This window comes from Geotrypetes seraphini, chromosome 3, assembly GCF_902459505.1.
Source record: "Geotrypetes seraphini chromosome 3, aGeoSer1.1, whole genome shotgun sequence".
In the NCBI taxonomy this organism is placed as follows: Eukaryota; Metazoa; Chordata; class Amphibia; order Gymnophiona; family Dermophiidae; genus Geotrypetes; species Geotrypetes seraphini.
Genome location: NC_047086.1, coordinates 77,562,070 through 77,582,616, shown reverse-complemented (window position 1 = coordinate 77,582,616; position 20,547 = coordinate 77,562,070). Strand labels below are relative to the sequence as shown.

Sequence of the window (20,547 nt, the reverse complement as noted above, 5' to 3'; positions counted from 1 at the left end):
TACAGGCACAAACAACATACCCGGCGAACTAAACTGCCAATACATTTTTGAGGCTGAGGTAAGTAATCACCGAAATTCTAGGTCTGGGTCAGGGGTGGGTGCACACACTTTCGAGTTGGGAGTAGGGTCACATCATATTTATGGGTCACATTGTAATTCCGGGTCTAGGGGAGGTACACACTGTAGTTCTGGGTATATGGGGAGTACACATTGTGGTTCTGGGTCTAAGGAAAGCACAAATAATGCTAAAGGTGTTCAAGTAGCTCAAGCAGGAATATCCCCATTGAGACGTAGCAAAAATACAACATGGAGGGCTATGTACGTCAACGCACACAGTTTAGGAAACAAGATCCTGGAATTGGAAACAGAAATAAGGAATGCCGACTTGGATGTGGTGGCGATATCCGAAACCTGGCTCACAGACTCCCACGGGTGGGACATGGTCATACCGGGTTACAACTTGCTTCGCCGGGACAGGGAGTGCAGAATGGGAGGAGGTGTAGCAATCAAGTGGAGAAGGCTTCATCTAAGGCAAGGCAGATATTGGGTTGTATCAATAGAAGTTTTGTCAGCCGAAAGCCTGAAGTCATAATGCCGTTGTACAGGGCCATGGTGAGACCTCATCTGGAGTACTGTGTGCAATTCTGGAGGCCACATTACAGTAAAGATGTGCGCAGAATTGAATCGGTTCAACGGACGGCCACCAGGATGATCTCGGGGCTCAAGGGTCTCTCGTACGAAGAGAGACTGAACAAATTGCAGCTCTACACTCTTGAGGAACGTAGGGATAGGGGAGACATGATCAAAACATTTAAGTACCTCACGGGACGTGTCGAAGTGGAAGATGATATTTTCTTTCTCAAGGGACCCTCGGCCACAAGAGGGCACCCGCTCAAACTCAGGGGCGGAAAATTTTATGGCGACACCAGAAAGTATTTCTTCACAGAAAGAGTGGTTGATCATTGGAACAAGCTTCCAGTGCAGGTGATCGAGGCAGACAGCGTGCCAGACTTTAAGAATAAATGGGATACCCATGTGGGATTCCTACGAGGGTCAAGATAAGGAAATTGGGTCATTAGGGCATAGATAGGGGGTGGGTAAGCAGAGTGGGCAGACTTGATGGGCTGTAGCCCTTTTCTGCCGTCATATTCTATGTTTCTATATATACTAAAGATGACATTAAGGTCACGAGAATCTCAGATGTCCAGTATACTGGGGAATCCCTTTGGGTTAATTTGGCCAGAGGGAAGGACAAATGCTTGTATCTTGGCGTAATTTACAGACCCCCAAGACAACAGGATGACCTGGATATGGAAATAATCGGAGATATAGAAAATATCATCTTGCGTGGGGACACAGTATTGCTGGGTGACTTTAACATGCCTGATGTGGATTGAGTTACACTTACCTCTGCTTCCGGCAGCAGCAGGAGGCTATTAAACTCTATGAAGGGAGCAAGACTCAGGCAACTGGTGTTGGAACCAACAAGGGATCAGGCAATACTGGACCTGATACTTACCAATGGAGAAAGTGTCACAGAGGTCTCGGTGGGTGACACATTGGCCTCCAGTGACCACAACATGGTATGGTTCAATCTCAGGAAAGGTTTCACTAAATCTACCACACTGACCAAGGTCCTCAAATTCAAGGACACAAATTTCAAAGAAATGGGAGACTTCGTTCACCAGGCGCTACAAAGCCAAGCAGAAACCGATAACGTGGAAGATATGTGGTTGACTTTGAAAGCAACCATACAAGAAGCAACAAACCGCTATGTTAAATCAGTAAGTAAATGGCGAAGGAACAATAAGCCACAGTGGTTTACTGCAGAGATCTCAGACCTCATCAAGGAGAAGAAAAAAGCATTCATCTCTTACAAACAATCGGGGAAGCAGGACTCTAGAGCAGACTACCTGACCAAATCAAAAGCCGTCAAAACAGCAGTCAGGGAGGCTAAATTCCACATGGAGGAGTCTCTAGCAAAGAATATCCAGAAGGGAGATAAATCCTTCTTCAGGTATATCAGTGATAGAAGAAAAAACTCAAGCGGGATTGTATGTCTTAGGAATCCAGACGGAGACTATGTGGAAAAGGATTCGGAAAAAGCCCAACTATTAAATGAATACTTCTGCTCAGTCTTCACCCGAGAAGAGCCGGGGTTCGGCCCTCAGCTACAGACAAGGGTTGGCTCAGTTGACCCGTTTAGTAACTTTGAGTTTACGCCCAGCAGTGTCTACGGTGAGCTGTCAAAGCTCAAGGTTAACAAAGCAATGGGGCCGGACAACCTGCATCCCAGGGTGCTAAGGGAGCTGAGTGATGTCTTGGCGGAGCCACTGTCCGTGCTCTTCAACCTCTCCCTTAGTACAGGCAGCATCCCGTTGGACTGGAGGACGGCTAACGTCATTCCACTCCACAAGAAAGGCTCAAAGATGGAGACAGCAAACTACAGACCAGTGAGTCTAACATCGATAGTGAGCAAACTAATGGAAACTCTAATCAAACGCCAATTGGATAAGATCCTGGATGAGGAGAATCTACAGGATCCCCGACAACATGGATTTACTAAAAGGAGATCATGCCAATCCAACCTGATCAGCTTCTTTGATTGGGTGACGGGGAAGCTGGATATTGGGGAGTCCCTGGACATCGTGTACCTGGACTTTAGCAAAGCATTCGATAGCGTACCACACCGCAGGTTGCTGAGCAAGATGAGTTCTATAGGATTAGGCGACACATTGACGCAATGGGTTGGGAACTAGCTTGGAGGTAGGCTTCAAAGGGTGGTGGTGAATGGCACCCCCTCCGAAATGACGGAGGTGATCAGTGGAGTGCCACAGGGCTCAGTCTTGGGCCCAATCCTATTCAACATCTTTATAAGAGACTTGGCAGAAGGGCTTCGAGGTAAAATAACATTATTCGTCGATGACGCCAAACTAAGTAATGTAGTGGGCAAATGCATAACAGACGAAGATTCAATGCCCGACAACATGATGCACGACCTACTCCTACTGGAGCGATGGTCTAGGACATGGCAACTCAACTTCAGTGCCAAAAAATGCAAAGTTATGCACCTGGGCAGCCAAAATCCATGCAAGTCTTATACCCTTAATGGCGAGATCCTAGCAAAAACGGTAGCAGAACGAGACTTGGGGATAATCGTCAGTGAAGACATGAAGTCCGCCAATCAAGTGGAACAGGCTTCGTCCAAGGCAAGACAAATCATGGGCTGCATACGAAGGGGTTTCGTCAGTCGTAAGGCGGAAGTCATTATGCCATTGTATAGATCCATGGTGAGGCCCCACCTGGAATACTGTGTGCAATTCTGGAGGCCACATTATCGCAAGGATGTGCTGAGACTGGAGTCGGTGCAGAGAATGGCAACCCGGATGGTCTCGGGACTCAAGGATCTTCCATACGAAGAACGGCTTGACAAATTACAGCTATACTCGCTCGAGGAGCGCAGAGAGAGGGGAGACATGATCGAGACGTTCAAGTATCTTACGGGCCGCATCGAGGCAGAGGAAGATATCTTCTTTTTCAAGGGTCCCACGACAACAAGAGGGCAACCGTGGAAAATCAGGGGCGGGAAACTACGAGGTGACACCAGGAAATTCTTTTTCACTGAAAGAGTGGTTGATCGCTGGAATAGTCTTCCACTACAGGTGATGGAGGCCAGCAGCGTGCCTGATTTTAAGGCCAAATGGGATCAGCACATGGGATCTATTCACAGGGCAAAGGTAGGGGAGGGACATTAGGGTGGGCAGACTAGATGGGCTGTGGCCCTTATCTGCCGTCTATTTCTATGTTTCTATGAATACTCTACCTCGAGGTCGCCCTCATTGGAGTGCAAGGGGGCGTCCGTCTGTCCGAATCCCTTGGTCTCAATGCCGATACTTGAGGATATGCTTAATGCTATTCTAACCACGCAGATCTCGGCTTTGGCCCAGCTTGCCCGGCCACGACCTCGCCCGTTGTGGACCAGCCTGAGCATCGCGCCGAGGGCCCTTGAGGCAAGCAGTGTCGGTCTCGACGCCTCTCCTCGAGTGATTCCTCGCCTGTTCCCTCGAGACGTACTTCTCCCGCCGCCCGTCCTCGTGCGAGGCACCGGTCGAGGTGTATTTCTGCCTCTCAGCGCACTGCGGTGACACCCTCCTTGCGGCGTTCGCTCCGTTGGTGGACGCTCTCTTCCAATCTTTCAAGAGGTTTTCTCTTTCTCACTCCCCCGCCACAGAAGGTCCTGACGACGGACTCTTCCGCGTATGCCTGGGGGGCTCACCTCGACGGCCTCCGAACCCAGGGTCTTTGGTCGAGCACCGACCATCGCTGCCACATCAATCTGCTGGAGCTTCGGGCCATTTACAATGCCCTGGTCACCTTTCGGCATTTGATTCAGGATCAGGTGGTCCTGGTGCACACGGACAACCAGGTGGCAATGTATTATGTAAACAAACAGGGGGGTACGGGTTCCCTGTCTCTTTGCCGGGAGGTTCTTTGGCTCTGGGAGTGGGTGATACGTTACAACATCTTCCTTCGAGCGGTCTACATCCAGGGAGAGCACAACTGCCTTGCGGACAGGCTGAGTCGTCTTCTCCAGCCACACGAATGGTCACTTCATGTCTCGATTCTGCGTCAGGTGTTTGCTCATTGGGAGACGCCGCAAGTAGATCTATTCACCTCGCCCCTCAACCACAAATTGCCTCTCTTCTGTTCCAGGATTTACTCCCCGGACCGTCTCGAGGTGGATGCTTTCCTTCTGGATTGGACAGCCCGGCTCCTCTACGCATTACCTCCTTTTCCTCTGATTCTGCGGACCCTCATGCAGCTCAAGTCGGCTCATGCCGACATGATTGATAGCTCCTCGTTGGCCCCGGCAGCCGTGGTTCTCCCTTCTCCTTCAGCTTAGTGTCAGGGAGCCACTGCTTCTGCCTGTGTTTCCTTCTCTGCTGTCTCAGGGTCAGGGTTCGCTGCTGCATCCCAATCTGCAGTCTCCACACTTAATGGATTGGTTCCTGTGCACCTAACTCCCTCCTTCGGTTTTTCTCAGTCGGTCTGGGATGTTGTTGAGGCTTCTCGCAAAAGTTCTACTCGACAATGCTACTCCCAGAAGTGGAATAGGTTTGCTGCGTGGTGTGCTTCACGTAACCTGGAGCCGCTGTCTGCCGCCTTGCCCTCCGTGCTGGGTTATTTGCTCCACTTGTCTGGCCTCAAGTCTGGCCATAAGTCTGGCCTCAAGTCGACTTCTATTCGAGTCCACCTTTCAGCCAATTGATGGGAAATCGCTCTCCGTCCATCCAGTGGTTTCTCGATTCATGAAGGGCCTTTTTAATGTTCATCCTCCTCCTGTCAAACCTCCCCCGGTGGTTTGGGATCTTAATGTAATGTAATGTAATATAATGTAATTTATTTCTTATATACCGCTAAACTCCGTTAGGATTCTAAGCGGTTTACAGAAAATAGACAATAGTGTGCATTAAAATTATAAGTAATATAGGTTTACAGAGAAATATACATTAAAGGATACAATAAAAATAAGATAAATAAATAAAGAATAGGTACTTAGAAATTCCCTTACTGTCCAGAAGGCTCACAATCTAACTGAAGTACCTGGAAAAATAACAATTAGTTGAGTAATAAAAGTAAGAAATAGAAATAGAAGAAAAAAATAAGAAAATAACTACATTGATCTAAGGACTTTGAAAGGTAGAAAAGAAGAGAGATAGGAAAAGCTGCAGAAAGGAGGAACCGTTGAGCAATAGAATTTTGGAGAAATTTAAATGTTAAAAATAAAACAAAACAAGGGGCAAATCAATGAATGAAATTAACAATAAAACATAAACTGGAAAAAAAAGTGTAAATATAAATCAGAACAGTCGGATTAAAGTCCAGATTGAGATGACTTCACTGCTAGGCCGCCAAATTTCACCAGGTATCATCCGTTCCTTGCCAACACACCGGAAGCCCCAGATCCAGTGTCTCTGCTTTTCGAAGTCGACCGAGATGTTCACATCCTCCTCCTGCATGCCAAACCTGAAGAACTGGCTCAATTAATGGTACTGGCTCAATTAATGAAACCTCCATTTGAGCTCCTGGATAAGATTCATCTGAAATTCCTCACTTGGAAGATGGTATTTCTTGTTGCTCTCACGTCTGCTTGCAGAGTCAGTGAGCTGCAAGCTCTGGTTGCGGACCCGCCTTTTACTGTTTTTCATCATGACAAGGTGGTCCTTCGTACTCATCCGAAGTTCTTGCCCAAGGTGGTTTCGGATTTCCACCTCAACCAGTCCATTGTTCTTCCGGTGTTTTTTCCGAAGCCCCATTCTCATCCTGGTGAAGTGGCACTTCACACTCTTGAATGTAAGAGGGCGTTGGCCTTCTACCTCCAACACACCCAGTCTCATCGGACGGCTCCTCAACTTTTCATCTCATTTGATCCTAATCGGTTGGGCTGTCCTGTTTCCAAGAGCACCTTATCCAACTGGTTGGCTGCTTGTATTTCTTTCTGCTACGCTCAGGCTGGTCTCCCGCTGCAGGGTCGGGTCACGGGGCACAAGGTCAGAGTGATGGCGGCGTCTGTTGCTTTCCTCAGGTCTACGCCTATTGAGGAGATACTGCAAGACCGCCACTTGGTCCTCGGTTCATACTTTCACCTCTCATTACTGTCTGGATGCCTTTTCCAGGCGTGACGGCCGGTTTGGCCAGTCAGTTTTGCGTAATCTGTTCTCCTAATTTGCCAACTTTCCCACCGTCCCTTCCTAGTTAGCTTGGAGACCACCCACATGTCGAGAATATGCTGCCTGCTTGTCCTGGGATAAAGCACAGTTACTTACTGTAACAGGTGTTATCCAGGGACAGCAGGCAGATAATTCTCGCAACCCTCCCATCTCCCCGGGTTGGCTTCTTTGCTAGCTATCTGAACTGAAGACCACGTTGAGGAGTTGCGCCCTCTAGCTGAGCGGGAAGGCATGCACATGCGCGGTGCAGTACTAGCAAACTTAAGATCTTCAATCAAGTTTGCTTGAAAAGCTGTCCGCATCAGGGCTCCGTGGATGACGTCACCCACATGTCGAGAATATCTGCCTGCTGTCCCTGGATAACACCTGTTACGGTAAGTAACTGTGCTATCTGGTCGATCCTGTCTTTTTCAGGGTTCCTTACGTCTCAGCTTCTCCTTATGCTTTATCACCTTTCTCTTTTGCTTAGTGGTTAAATCCAGGGCTCGTGCAAGGAAATTAAAAAATATTTTAATGACTAGGTGAAAGCACAATATAATAATAAAGTATACTAGATGTACAACCCAATATTGTTTGAATTTTAAAAGTTATAATCTCTCAATTTTTCGTGAAAGGTATTCTGGCTTATAATGATTTATTATCCAGTATTCAGATCAAAGTTTTGAAGGTCGGGCGATCTCCTGCTCTTTTGCTGAACTCCAGCTATCTCTCCAGTCTCTGGCCCTTCCCACCACTTTTAGCCTTTCCTGCGTGACGCGCTGCCGTTCTCATTTGCTTTGACCAAAACATTGGCACGTGCGAGCGCTCCCCGGCACGTGACGCTTTCCTTACTTCTTCCGTGTAAGCTGGTTTCTGCCTTCATCTTCCGCGGCCTTCGCACTAACGTTTTGATGTAACAATTCGGAAGTTGTCTCGGTTTTTTTTTTTCGCCCACCCGGAAGGTAGATCTTGGTCGGTGCGGGGCGTTATCAGGTGAGCTCGAGGGCTTTAGGTTTCTTTTGGTGAAGGCCGGGAAATCCCGAGTTTGCCTCTACCCCCTCCCTTACCAGGTAAGCGGTGACAATGCTTGCTGTCTTTGCCTGCAAGCATTGTCACCGCTTACCTGCAGCACAGACTCGCTCCTGTTTATTTTCGTGAATAAAAAATAGTGAGAAAAGGTAACTTGGATAGTAATTGCTTTCTGTCTGACGGGGCTTCGGCTTATGTAGTATATGGGTACAGTATAACGTATTGAGAAGGAAGTTCTTATTTTCTTCCTGTGGTGCTTGGAAGTGAAAGTGGAGAATTGTTTTGTCTAGATTCAGTAACCAGATTAGTTTTGCGGCTCAGGGTTGAAGGTCAGCCAGCGCCAAGTTAAAACTTTTCTTTAAACTGTATATGTTTGGGATACCTTTGGATATCCGTGTTTTCTTACTGAGTCAGTACAAACTTAGGCAAACTTTAGGAGTCAAAAAAGCCAATATATTTGATTTTCGATGTTTGTGCTTTGTAACATGAAGATCTAGTACCTACAGTAGTATCTGTTCTTAAGAAAAGCAAAATTTTTGCAGGCTGTGTGATGTCTTTTACATTACTAAATAGAGTTAACATAGTAAATGATGGCAGATATAGACATTTTATAGTCCAGACTGCTCAACTTTAACCCCTCCCTCTCCCACCTCACTTCCATTCTATGCAGATTACACTCCTTAGTTATTAAACATGGTATCACAAACAAGGCATTTGGCAATCTGTCACCATGTTAATGCCATAGACAGTTAAAGCACAACAACACTATTCCCCAAAATGGTTTTATTATTATTATGGCCTCAGCATAGTCAAATACATTAAATACATGTCTTTTGCTCCACCTTTTAAGAAAAACAGCAAGGACTGGGTGGAAAACAGATCCTATGAATCTTTGTGTGCTTCACCTTAAATTTGGAAGGTCCAGCTTTTACCCAATTAGCCTTCAGATTAATGTATTCAGAGGTCTTCAGATTCTGCTTCAGCCTGCCTTTGAATAACTTCCAATCTCAAAATACTGGGTAACTAATTTAAATAGAGAGGGAAAAATTATGAAAATCAAAATATACAGAGCCCTCTCTTAAATGTAAAGTGCTTTACAACACTATACTGATGAAACTTATATCATAATATTTTTTAATCTAATATAATAAAGAGCTAGCCGCGCATGCGCACTCCTATTTGCGTTGTTCCGTGCGTGTAGGTCTGTGGCCGAAGGAGTGCGCATGCGCGAGTCCCCAGCCTTGACTGCGGCTTGAGGCGTATGCGCCAGTTAGCTGCATCGGGCGACAGGAGCGGCTCTGGCAGCGGATGGCGGGAGGAGGGTTCATGGTCCTGCCGCCGCTGCCGCTCCTGTTCATAGCGGCCTGCACGTCGCTGACTCCCCCCCTCCCGCAAAAACCGCTCCCGCTCTTCCTCTCCCTCCAGTCACCGCTGCCATTCCTATTTAAAACGGCCTGCTGAGGTTCGCGGCCGGCTGTAGCGAACCTCGCAGGCTGCTTTCCACATGGTAGCACGTTCCCTCTGACGCGATTGCGTCAGAGGGAACATGCTACTGAGGTGAACAGCGGCCTGCGAGGTTCGCTACAGCCGGCTGCGAACCTCAGCAGGCCGTTTTAAATAGGAATGGCAGCGGTGACTGGAGGGAGGGGAAGAACGGGAGGGGAAGAGGAAAAAGAAGCGCCATGGAGCAGGCAGGAAAGGGGGCTGTTTTGGTGGGAGGGTTGTGCTGAGTGCAGATAGCAATCATGGGGGGAGGGAACAGAAAGGGGCCAAGGAGTAGGTAGGCATTGCAGAACAGGGGGAGAGGGAAAGGAGGCTGTTTTGGCAAGCAGGGGGGGCCAGGGAGACAGACAGAAAGAAAAACGGACAGACAGGGGACCAGGGAGAGACACAGACACAAAGAATGACAGACAGACAGCGTCCAAGGAGAGAGAGACAAATAAAACCCCCCAGACATACAGACATCTATTCTGGGCGGCGGGAGGAAGGCGTTGTGGCCCAAGGCACTTGAGGCACCTAGTGTGAGGGTCTGTGAGAGAAATTGCACGTTGACACTGGCTACACTTCTTGAAGCCTGTTGCTGGTCAGGAAGTAGAAGGAAAAACAACCGCTGCAAGGTCGAAGCCCCTGGGCTGCGGCCAAGCGGCCTGCCCGGCAGCCGAACGGAAGAAATAAAATAAAGAAAGTATGAACAGCGATTTGTGAAGAAAAAAACACAAACCGCGGTGTAGTGAAAGCACGAAGTTGAAAAGTTAAACGCAGAGAGTGAAAGATGGACTTCTCGGCTCCGCGGAAAACTGAGAACTGAGGAGATGCGCCCTACACTGGGCGGGAAGGCACTCGCGCGTGCGCGGTGCAGTCGACGCGAAACTTCTAGAATAGGCTGCCTGCTTGTCCAGGGATAAGTGTTTTTTTACTGTTGTTTGAACTTCAGGTTGTGTTTGGGAGTCTTAGTACTGTGGGTTCGGTCAACGTACGTTTAAGGAATGGATATTTTATTGAGGCTAAGTTTTATGACTAGAAATCCGTTGAGGAGGCCGGGACTTTCCCGCCCTTTGCATGCACGCGCTTGGTTTCCTTGTAGGTTACAGTGCGGCAGTAACGGTGCGATTTCATGCTCGCACTTGTTCTCCTTGTTGGGTTTCAGTGCAGCAGTAGTAGTCCTGTTTATTCCGAGGCTCTCTTTCGTCGGTGTTTGTCGCGGCCATGTGCAGCTGATTGTGCAGGTGCCGGTTTATAGCAGCGCACATGAGATGGGACATGTTTTTTCCGGCGCTGTGGGAATCACCCACCGTTCTTCTAGTTATTCCCCGAGTCTGATTTTCTTTCTATACAGGCTGCGGCAGGGTAAATTTTGCGGGGCTTGAATCCGACTATGTTTCTAGCAGCATTGATGCAGCAGCCACGTGTTGGCAAGAATCAGGTGCGCACTTGGGTCTTCGGCGATGACGGGAGAGCTGCAGCATTCTGGTAGTTTATTTCCAGCTGACTTTGGTCAGGGTATGCTGCGGCTTCTCTTCTTTCCGGTTCAGACAAGTTGTACGTGTTTCACCAGGTTTGGGACAAGCTTGGGCAGATTTATATATTTATGTCTGTGTTCCTGCTGTATTCACTTGAAGGAAGCTGCTAGTTTAATCGGACTCTGGGGTTAGCACTCTGACCTGTGCTAGGTCACCCAGTCTCGGTTTGTCTCCGGACTGGGTCAACATACGGCAAATCACGGCTCAGTGAGATTAGCAGTAAGATAGTGCCCTGTATTTCACACGGGTATCTCATTGTCTCTTGGGGTCCATGCAGATTGAGCCTTTGTCTGTTGGTAACTGTCCTTCTTATTTGGGCCTCTGTGCTGCGCTGCATGTGTCTATAGTGGCATAGGATATATATGCCTAAAGGTAGTACAAACAGTTTCCAATTTCAGGCTGTCGCTATGGGCATAATGACACTTCGCATCTTCCTGCGGGCAGGACTCTCTTTCTCTATTTCTGAGGGGGCCTGGACTTCATATTTCCATGCTTATCATGCTGGTTTCGTACACCTCTTAGATAGCCCTGTCCGGAGTATAGTCTTAAGGTACTTCTTCACAGTTTACCGAAGGCGTCATTTCATCCTGGTGTTAGACATAACGGGGGACCGCAAAGCCCAGGCTGTGCTTCTTTAGCTTCCAGTTGGCTTAGGGCTTTCTCTGACCAGAGGGCAGTTGCCCTAGTTGCACTCCCCTAACATTATTCCTTTCATGTGTGACTGCGGTATTCTGTTAGCATGATTTTTTGTGTAGCATTCTGTAATAATTTGGTTTATTCAGTTTTTTGATAGTGGAGGGGATATTTGTGAAGGGGAGGAGAAACAGGGATTTTGTTGATCCTTGCTCTGTATTATTTGTGTTTATAAAATGACAATTGTACAGAATATTGTTTCTTTTTATACTTTAATAAAATAAGTTCAGTATAAAATTATAACTATTCGAGGCTTATGCGGATGAATCCATAGAGGCCGCCACAAAGAAGTTGTCTGAGCATGAGAAATCTTTTACTTCCATAGTCAGACCAAAGCCTAAGCCAGTTCCTTCTAAGCCTTCTCGATCTCCTTCATCCTATCAGAGGCGTTATCCTCCGAGGGCCGCTCCTTACACTCGAGCAGCAGCAGAAGCACAGCAGCAAAAGCAACAGAAACCTTAGCCTTCTTCTGCACCCAAGGCTTCTCAGCCTTTTTGACTGTCTCAAACAGAGCACAACCTCCATCATTCTGCCTCTGTCCTCCCCTCTTCCCATAGGAGGTCATCTCCATCATTTTTACCTTCGATGGGAGACAATTCTATCGGACCTCTGGGTACTGCCCATCATCAGGGAAGGATACTCTCTTCATTTCACTCAGATTCCACCAGAGCTTCTTCCAAGAGAGTATCCTTCCCAGACCACCCTTCTTCAGGAAGCTCAAGCTCTGCTTTATCTCCGTGCCATCAAGGAAGTTCCCTTTCAACAGCAGAGCAGGGGGTTTTACTCCCTAGTTCCAAAGAAGGCGGGCAATCTGTGGCCTATATTGGATCTCATGGCTCTCAACAAATTTTTGGTCAAAGAAAAATGTTGCATGTTGTCCCTGGCATCCCTATATCTCCTTCTAGATCAGAACGATTGGTTATGTTCTCTAGATCTCAAGGAGGCTTACACTCACATTCCCATTCATCCAGCCTCCTGTCAGTACCTCAGATTTCGAGTAGGGAATCTGCATTTCCAGTAAAGAGTGCTACCCTTTGGCCTGGCATCATCTCCAAGAGTGTTCCCCAAGTGCCTAGTGGTGGTTGCAGCAGCTCTGCGGAAGCATGGTCTTCAGGTGTTCCCATACCTGGACGACTGGCTCATCAAAGATTCAACATCTCAGGGGGTTATTGTAGCGACCCAACGGACTACGTGGTTCCTACAAAGCTTGGGATTTGAAATCAACTTTCCAAAATCCCATCTCCAGCCCTCTCAGAACCTACAGTTCTGGACACTGTACAACTCAGAGCATTCCTTCCTCAGCAGCGTCTGGATGCTCTCCTTCAGCTTTGCCGCAAGGTGTCTTCCTTTCCTTCACTCTCAGCGAGACATGATGTTACTACTCGGTCACATGGCTTCTACAGTTCATGAGACTCCTTTTGCTAGACTTCACCTTAGAATTCCTCAGTGGACCCTGGCATCTCAGTGGGCGCAGGCTTGCGACCCACTTTCTCAACACATCAGAGTGATGCCTTCATTGAGACAGTCTCTCCACTGGTGGATGCTCTCTTCCAATCTTTCCAGAGGTTTGCTGTTCCAAGCGCTCCCTCATCAGAAGGTTCTCATGACAAGAGTTCTCAACCTACGCTTGGGGGGCACATCTAGACGGTCTCCATACTCAAGGCCCTTGGTCCAACACGGATCGTCAGTGTCACATCAATCTGTTAGAACTCAGAGCGATCTTCAATGCTCTACAAGCTTTTCAACATCTTCTTCACGACAAAGTCGTTCTTATTCGAACGGACAATCAAGTCACTATGTACTATGTCAACAAGGAGGGAAGCACAGGCTCTCTCCTTCTTTGACAAGAAGTTCCGCAGCTTTGGACTTGGGCTGTCTCTCACAACATCATCCTGAAAGCTGTCTACATTCATAGGAAGAGCAATTGGCAGACAAATTGAGTCGCCATCTACAACCTCACGAATGGACTCTCAATTTGTCGCCTCTTTATCACATCTTCTCTCTGTGGGGGGACCCCTCAGATAGACCTCTTCTCGTTTCCCCACAACAAATTGCCTCAATTCTATTCAAGGATATACTCTCCTCACCGCATGGAGGCAGATGCTTTTCTTCTGGAATGGACGAACAAGTTTCTGTATGCATTCCCTCTGATTCTCAAGACGCTTGTCAAGCTCAAGAACAATCATGAAACCATGATTCTAATAGCTCCTCGGTAGCCCAGGCAACCCTGGTTCTCCCTTCTTCAACTCAGCAGCAGGGAGCCATACCTTCTACCAGTTTTTCCATCTCTGCTTACACAGTGTCAAGGTTCTCTACTTCATCCCAACCTGCAGTCTCTACATTTGACAGCTTGGTACCTCTCAACATAACTCCTCTTCAGTTTTCTCAACTTGTTTGAGACATTTTAGAGGCTTCCAGAAAACCTGTCACTAGACAATGCTATCACCAAAAATGAACTAGATTTTCTACGTGGTGCTCTCTCACAACAAGCTACCTCCTTGTCTTCCGTCTTGGATTATCTTCTGCACTTATCTACTTCTGGCCTCAAGTCTACATCCATTTGAGTCGCATGGAGGCAGATGCTTTTCTTCTGGAATGGACAAACACGTTTCTGTATGCATTCCCTCTATTCCCTCTGATTCTCAAGACTCTTGTCAAGCTCAAGGACGATCATGAATCCATGATTCTGATAGCTCCTCGGTGGCCCAGACAACCATGGTTCTCCCTTTTACTTCAACTCAGCAACAGGGAGCTATTTCTTCTAGCAGTTTTTCCGTCTCTGCTTACACAGAGTCAGGGATCTCTGCTTCATCCCAACTTACAGTCTCTATACTTGACAGCTTGGTACCTTTCAACATAACTGCCAATCTACAGTTCCCTCAATCTGTCAAGGACATTTTAGAGGCTTCCAGAAAGCCTACCACTAGGCAATGTTACAACCAGAAATGGACTAGATTTACTGTTTGGTGCACCATTCATCACAAGGAGTCTCAATCTACCTCCTTGTCTTCAGTTTTGGATTACCTGTTGCATTTAACCCAATCAGGCCTCAAATCAACATCCATTCGAGTCCATCTCAGTGCAATTGCTGCTTTCTATCAGCCTATCGAAGGGAAACCCCTTTCTGCTCATCCTGTGGTTTCCAGATTTATGAAAGTTCTTTTCAGTGTCAAACCACCTCCAGTGATTTGGGATCTCAATGTTGTTCTTGCTCAATTGATGAAGCCTCCTTTTGAACAAATTGCTATGGCTCATCTCAATACCTCACTTGGAAAGTGGTGTTTCTCATTGCTCTCATATCTGCTCAAAGAGTCAGTGACCTGCAAGCTTTGGTAGCTGATCCACCTATCACATTTTTCCATCATGACAAGGTGGTCCTCTATACTCATCCTAAATTCTTACCTAAAGTGGATTCAGAATTTCATCTCAATCAATCCTTGTACTTTCAGTGTTTTTTCCAAGGCCTCATTCTCATCTTGGAGAATCAGCTCGTCATACCCTGGACTGTAAACGTGCTTTGGCCTTCTACTTAAAACGCACTAAACCACACAGAACTGCTCCTTAACTTTTTGTTTCCGTCGATCCAAATAAGTTGGGACATCCGATTTCTAAGCATACCATGTCCAGCTGGATGGCTGCTTGTATCTCTTTCTGCTATGCTCAGGCATCTGCAGAGTCGAGTCACAGCCCATAAAGTCAGAGCCATGGCGGCTTCAGTAGCTTTCCTCAGATCTATTCCTATTGAGGAAATTTGCAAAGCTGCCACCTGATCCTTGGTTCATACTTCCACCTCTCATTATTGTCTGGATACTTTCTCTAGATGGGATAACCATTTTGGCCAGGCAGTATTACAAAATTTATTCTCCTGAATTGCCAACACTCCCACCATCCCATTCTGGTTAGCTTGGAGGTCACTCACATGTGAGAATAGGCTGCCTGCTTGTCCTGGGATAAAGCACAGTTACTTACCGTGACAGGTGTTATCCAGGAACAGCAGGCAGCTATTCTCACAACCCACCCACCTCCCCTGGTTGGCTTCTCTGCTAGCTATCTGAACTGAGGAGACGCGCCATGTGCTGGGCGGGAAGGCACTCGCGCATTTGCGGTGCGGCAGACTCGAAAATGAGTTTCTTCAAGCAAGTCTGCTTGCGAGGCTGTCCGCATCTGGGTTCCATGGATGACGTCACCCACATGCGAGAATAGCTGCCTGCTGTCCCTGGATAACATCTGTTACAGTGAGTAACTGTACTTTATAGTTTTTTGTTGTTTTTTTTTAAATCTTTATTTTCATTTTATAGTATTGACATAATATTAGTCAAAACAAGAAAATAATACAAGTCAGTTCAAAGATTAAAATGAGACAATAGGTAATAATGAACATTTACAATTGAAATAAAGGAATCAAGGCAAAATTTTCCCCTTTCTCATACGGCATAACATTAAACACAAAATAAATTTTTACTGGTTTGTATCGTTAGACCTCAATCCATGGGGGAGAAAGCTTTAAAATTGCTGAAATCTTAATCAAATAGTTCAAAGGAAAATGAAAATGGTAGCGGGAGAGAACATAACCAAAAACCTTATACTTGAGCAGGTTGAGACTGAACTTCTCTCAAGAATTTAAGTTTGCTCTTTAGCAGAAATAAATTTTGTCAGCTGCTGGGGTTCAAAGAAAATAAATCTGTTCCCTTGATAGGTCATTACACATTTACAGGGGAATCTGAGTACAAACGTCGCACCTAGCTGCAGAACCCTTGGTCTCAAAATAAGAAATTGTTTTCTTCTCTTTTGGGTCATTCGTGACACGTCTGGATACATTCTCACTATTTTAGTCATAAATGGAACATCTTTAAACTTGAAAAACAATTTAAGCATCCATTCCCTGTCAGCATCTATAGCAAATTGTACAAATAGCGTAGCAGTTGCCGATATCTCTTCACCTGACCTCTCCAGGAAATTTGTCAAATCCAAACTATCAGCAGACAAATTCTGCTGGTTTGGTTTTTGAACAGATGCTCTAGTTGGTAAATAATAAATTTTAGTGAGAGGCAGATAGGAGGTTTCGGAAACTTTCAAAACTTCTTTCAAATATTTTTTAAATGTATCCTGCGCTGAAATAAGTGGTAATTTTGGGAAGTTAATAATCCGAAGATTACTTCTTCTAGTCATATTTTCTAACATTTCCACCTTAAAGTTAAGGTTTCCACTGTCTTTTACCCAGACCGAAGCCTGGGACTCCACTGTTTTTAATCTAGTTTCATGTCCATCCACTTTATTTTCAACGCTGGATATCCTATTTTTCATTTCCAAATTTTCAGACACAACAGAGGTATAATGTGTAGTAAGTTGCTGCATTTGAGTTCCCAAAGAGATTTGCAAACTAGATATTGCTTCCCAAATTGTCTCCATATTGAAAACCTTGGGCCTCTGCATTGGTGTCAGTTCAGTACCCAGAACCTCTGGTGAAAAAGTACCTGGAACTTCAGCAGGTGATGAAGTTAATGTCAGGAAATCCTGAGGAAGCTTCTGTCCCAGCTCCTCCGAATGCACAGATAATAGTGGCTTCACTCCTCCTCCTACTGAGCCGACTTCCGAACTCAGCATGCCTGGAGAGCAAACACCCTGGTGCATTTCCTCCACCGTCGACTGGCCAAACACCCCCAAGCAACTCGGAGGACTTGGAGGACTTTGATCTTCAATCGATCGGACAAACGCCCCCGGGCGACTCGGAGGACTCCGCTCTTCTGGGGTCAGAGATGTTGCCTCGAGGGAGAGCTGCGACGCTTCAGCCAGCGTGTCTCTCCCAGCCGAGAAAGCCTCCGGCTGTGTTGGCGTCCCTCGCTGAAGGAAGGCGTCCATCGGGCCCGTTGCTGCTGGTAAGGATTCGTCGGGGAAAATCCGAAGCTTGGATTATCCCAGGACAAGCAGGCATGATATTCTCACATGTGGGTGACGTCATCTACGGAGCCCCGATGCGGAAGCATTTTCAAGCAAACTTGATTGAAGATTTAAGTTTGCTCTGCTGCTCCACGCATGCGTGCCTTCCTGCTCTACTAGGGGGTGCATCCCCTCGTGGTCTCCAGTTCAAAAATTTTCCGCTGAGCCTAGAAGTCGTGTTTTTCAGGCTCTGCCCCAACTGCCTTCTAGCACCGCAATTTTTTCTTGTTTTTTCTCGATTAAGTCGCTGTGCGCGAATTCTTTACTTTTCAACTTGATTCCTGCTTCGTTTTTGACGACCCGGAGGCTTCCGGGTCCCCGTGGCCGCGTGGCTACTTGAGCCGCGGCTACTTTCGATCTATGTCCCGGCCTTTGACCGGCTTTAAAAAGTGCACCCGGTGTGAGCGGCTTCTTTCCATCACAGACCCGCATCGCCGGTGCATCCTCTGCCTGGGGGCGGCTCATCCAACCGACTCCTGCCCCCAGTGCACTACTTTCCAGAACCGGGCCCTTCGTCGAAGAAAAGCCCGCATGGCGGATCTTTTTGCTCCGGACCAACCCTCTACCTCGGCCTCGAGGTCAGCCCCGGCCTCGGCCCCGGCCTTGACCTCGGCCCCGAATACCTCGGCATTGCCCCGAGACCCGAATCCGAAGCCCTCGGGACAGCAGAAAGCCTCGGCCCCGGGTAAGTCCCCTCTTCCTTCTTCAGGTTCCGTAACATCGAAGAAGCCAGCCTCGGGGACACCGTCGACGCATGGCGGAAGCCCCATGCTTACAGCCTCGGCTAAGCCCTCCAAGCCTTCGGGCCGTGCCTCCACCACACGGGAATACTCTGATACGAGGTCGCCCCCGGTGGAGTGCACCGAGGCAGTGGACATGCCTTCGATGCTGTCCGTGCCCGTCTTCCAGGACCTACTCCGAGCGATGATCTCGTCGGAGCTGTCCGCTGCAATGGCCCAGTTACAATCGGCCTCGACCTCGACCCCGCAGGTGCCAGACCAGCCTGAGCCTCACATCGAGCAACCTCGGGGAAAAGTGCACAAGCTTCGCCGCATCCCATCCTCCTCGGACTCCTCGCCGAGGCGCCCGAGACGCTCTCCCTCCGCAGACCGCCGCGGGGCAAAACGTCGTGCTAAAACGACAGAAACCTCGAACCGCCGTACCCCCAAGAAGGCCCTAGGTTCACCAACTCTACGAGGCCGTTCTCCTACACCTCGTACGGGACCACTAAGGGTGGCTGAGTTATCACTCTCCAACCCGCACATCCTCCGAACTCCCTCTCGGACCGGGACCCCCGACCTGAGGTTGCAGGTATTCTCCGAGGGAGTCCGGGTCGAGGTCACCGATTCGACACCGATCGGTACCCCGAACCCCGGCATCGTCTCCGAGGGGCTCCTCGAGACGCCGAAGATCGACGACCCCGGAACACTCTCACAGTGCTTCCCCGGTCTCGGAGCGTGGATCGGAGCAGGAACCTCGATACTCGAGGGAAGCCTCCCCATCCTTCTCCACCTGACAGAGGTCTCGTTCACCGACCCCGCACGGGACCCCGGGAACATCCCGCCCATCCTTCACTCGCTTTGTCCAGGACATGGGCCACGCTTTGGACTTAGACCTCCAGTCCGACTCCAGATACTCTAAGGAGTACCTAGCGGAGCTGGATATGCCTTCACTGCCCAGAGAGTCCCTTCGCTTACCACCTAACCCGGTACTCCAACAGGCCTTCTTCAGGAACCTGGAGACCCCCTACATGGTCACAGCCGTACCCTCAAAAATGGAGGCCAAGTACCGCACAGTACCCTACCCGGGATTCGAACAACCACAGCTCTCCCACCAGTCGCTGCTAGTAGAATCCTCCTTGAAAAAGGCTCACCCATCCCGGGTCTCAGCTGCGGTCCCCCCAGGCCGAGAAGGCCGAACCCTGGACAAGTTCGGCAGGAGACTATATCAAAATGCAATGATGGCCTCTAGGGTGCAAAGCTACACTTTCACCTTCACATCCTACCTCAAACACCTCATTGGACTATTGAGAGCCTTTGAGACTGACCTACCGGCCTCCCGGCAAGGAGCGTTTGGCCTGCTTTTAGAGTCCCTCTCCAACCTGCGCCTCCATCTATTCCACGCGGCATACGATGGCTTCGAACTCTCCTCCAGAGAGGCAGCCTTTGCTATCGCCATGCGCCGACTAGCTTGGCTGTGCCTGGTCGACATGGACCCCAACTTGCAGGACCGGTTGGCTAACCTCCCCTGCGTGGGAAAAGAACTGTTCGATGACACTATCGAGGCGGCTACAAAACGCCTCTCCGAACACGAATGCTCGTTCGCCTCCCTCGTCCGGCAAAAGCCTAAACCGCCCGCGTCCAGGCCGTACAGGGCCCCTCCGCGCCGCTACCCACAAAAATCCACCCATGCCTTCTCGCGGCCTCCACCCAGGCGTCCGCAAGCCCACCACCGGGCCATGCCCAAGTCCCAACCGCCTGCGACTACCAAACCATCCCCGTCCTTTTGACGGGATACGCGGAAGGGGCGGGCCCCCTCCGCCATAGTCCTAGGCCTCCTTCCCATCGGGGGTTGCCTCAAAGCCTTTTACTCTCGCTGGGAACAAGTCACGTCGGACGCATGGGTCCTTGGCGTGATCTCATCAGGATACTCTCTCAACTTTTGGGCCATTCCTCCGGACAACCCCCCAAGGAATTGCCCTCCCAACCGGACGCAGCTACCCCTACTCCTCTCCGAAGCTCGAGACCTGCTTCGCCTGAGAGCAGTGGAGGAGGTTCCCCCCGACCAACGGGGGAAGGGCTTCTACTCCCGTTACTTCCTGGTACCGAAAAAAACGGGAGACCTACGCCCAATACTAGACTTGAGACGCCTCAACAAATTTCTGGTACGGGAAAAATTTTGGATGCTTTCCCTACCGACCCTCTACCCCCTGATCGACGAGGGCGACTGGCTCTGCTCCCTCGATCTGAAGGAGGCGTACACGCATGTCCCAGTGCACCCTGCTCACCGCAAGTTCTTGCGTTTTCAGGTAGGGGACTGGCACCTACAATACCGTGTCCTCCCCTTCGGCCTAGCATCGTCACCTCGGGTCTTCACCAAGTGCCTCGTGGTAGTCGCAGCAAGCTTACGCTCCCAGGGCCTCCAGGTATTCCCCTACC

At 48.7% G+C, this 20,547-nt stretch overlaps 1 protein-coding gene across 4 annotated transcripts in view; it reads left to right on the top strand.

Annotated features, from left to right (window-relative positions):
* Positions 1-7,574: 7,574 nt before the first annotated feature.
* Positions 7,575-20,547, top strand: part of FBXO25 (F-box protein 25) — a 107,643-nt gene continuing 94,670 nt past the window's right edge. For 2 of the 4 annotated variants that reach the window (XM_033938947.1, XM_033938945.1), the window contains exon 1: positions 16,794-17,328. In XM_033938947.1, coding sequence (XP_033794838.1) covers positions 16,945-17,328 — 384 coding nt within the window. In that variant the 5' untranslated portion in view covers positions 16,794-16,944. Of the gene's footprint in view, positions 7,704-16,793; positions 17,329-20,547 lie in introns of those variants that run through there. The other 2 variants (XM_033938948.1, XM_033938949.1) reach the window with 2 other exon arrangements.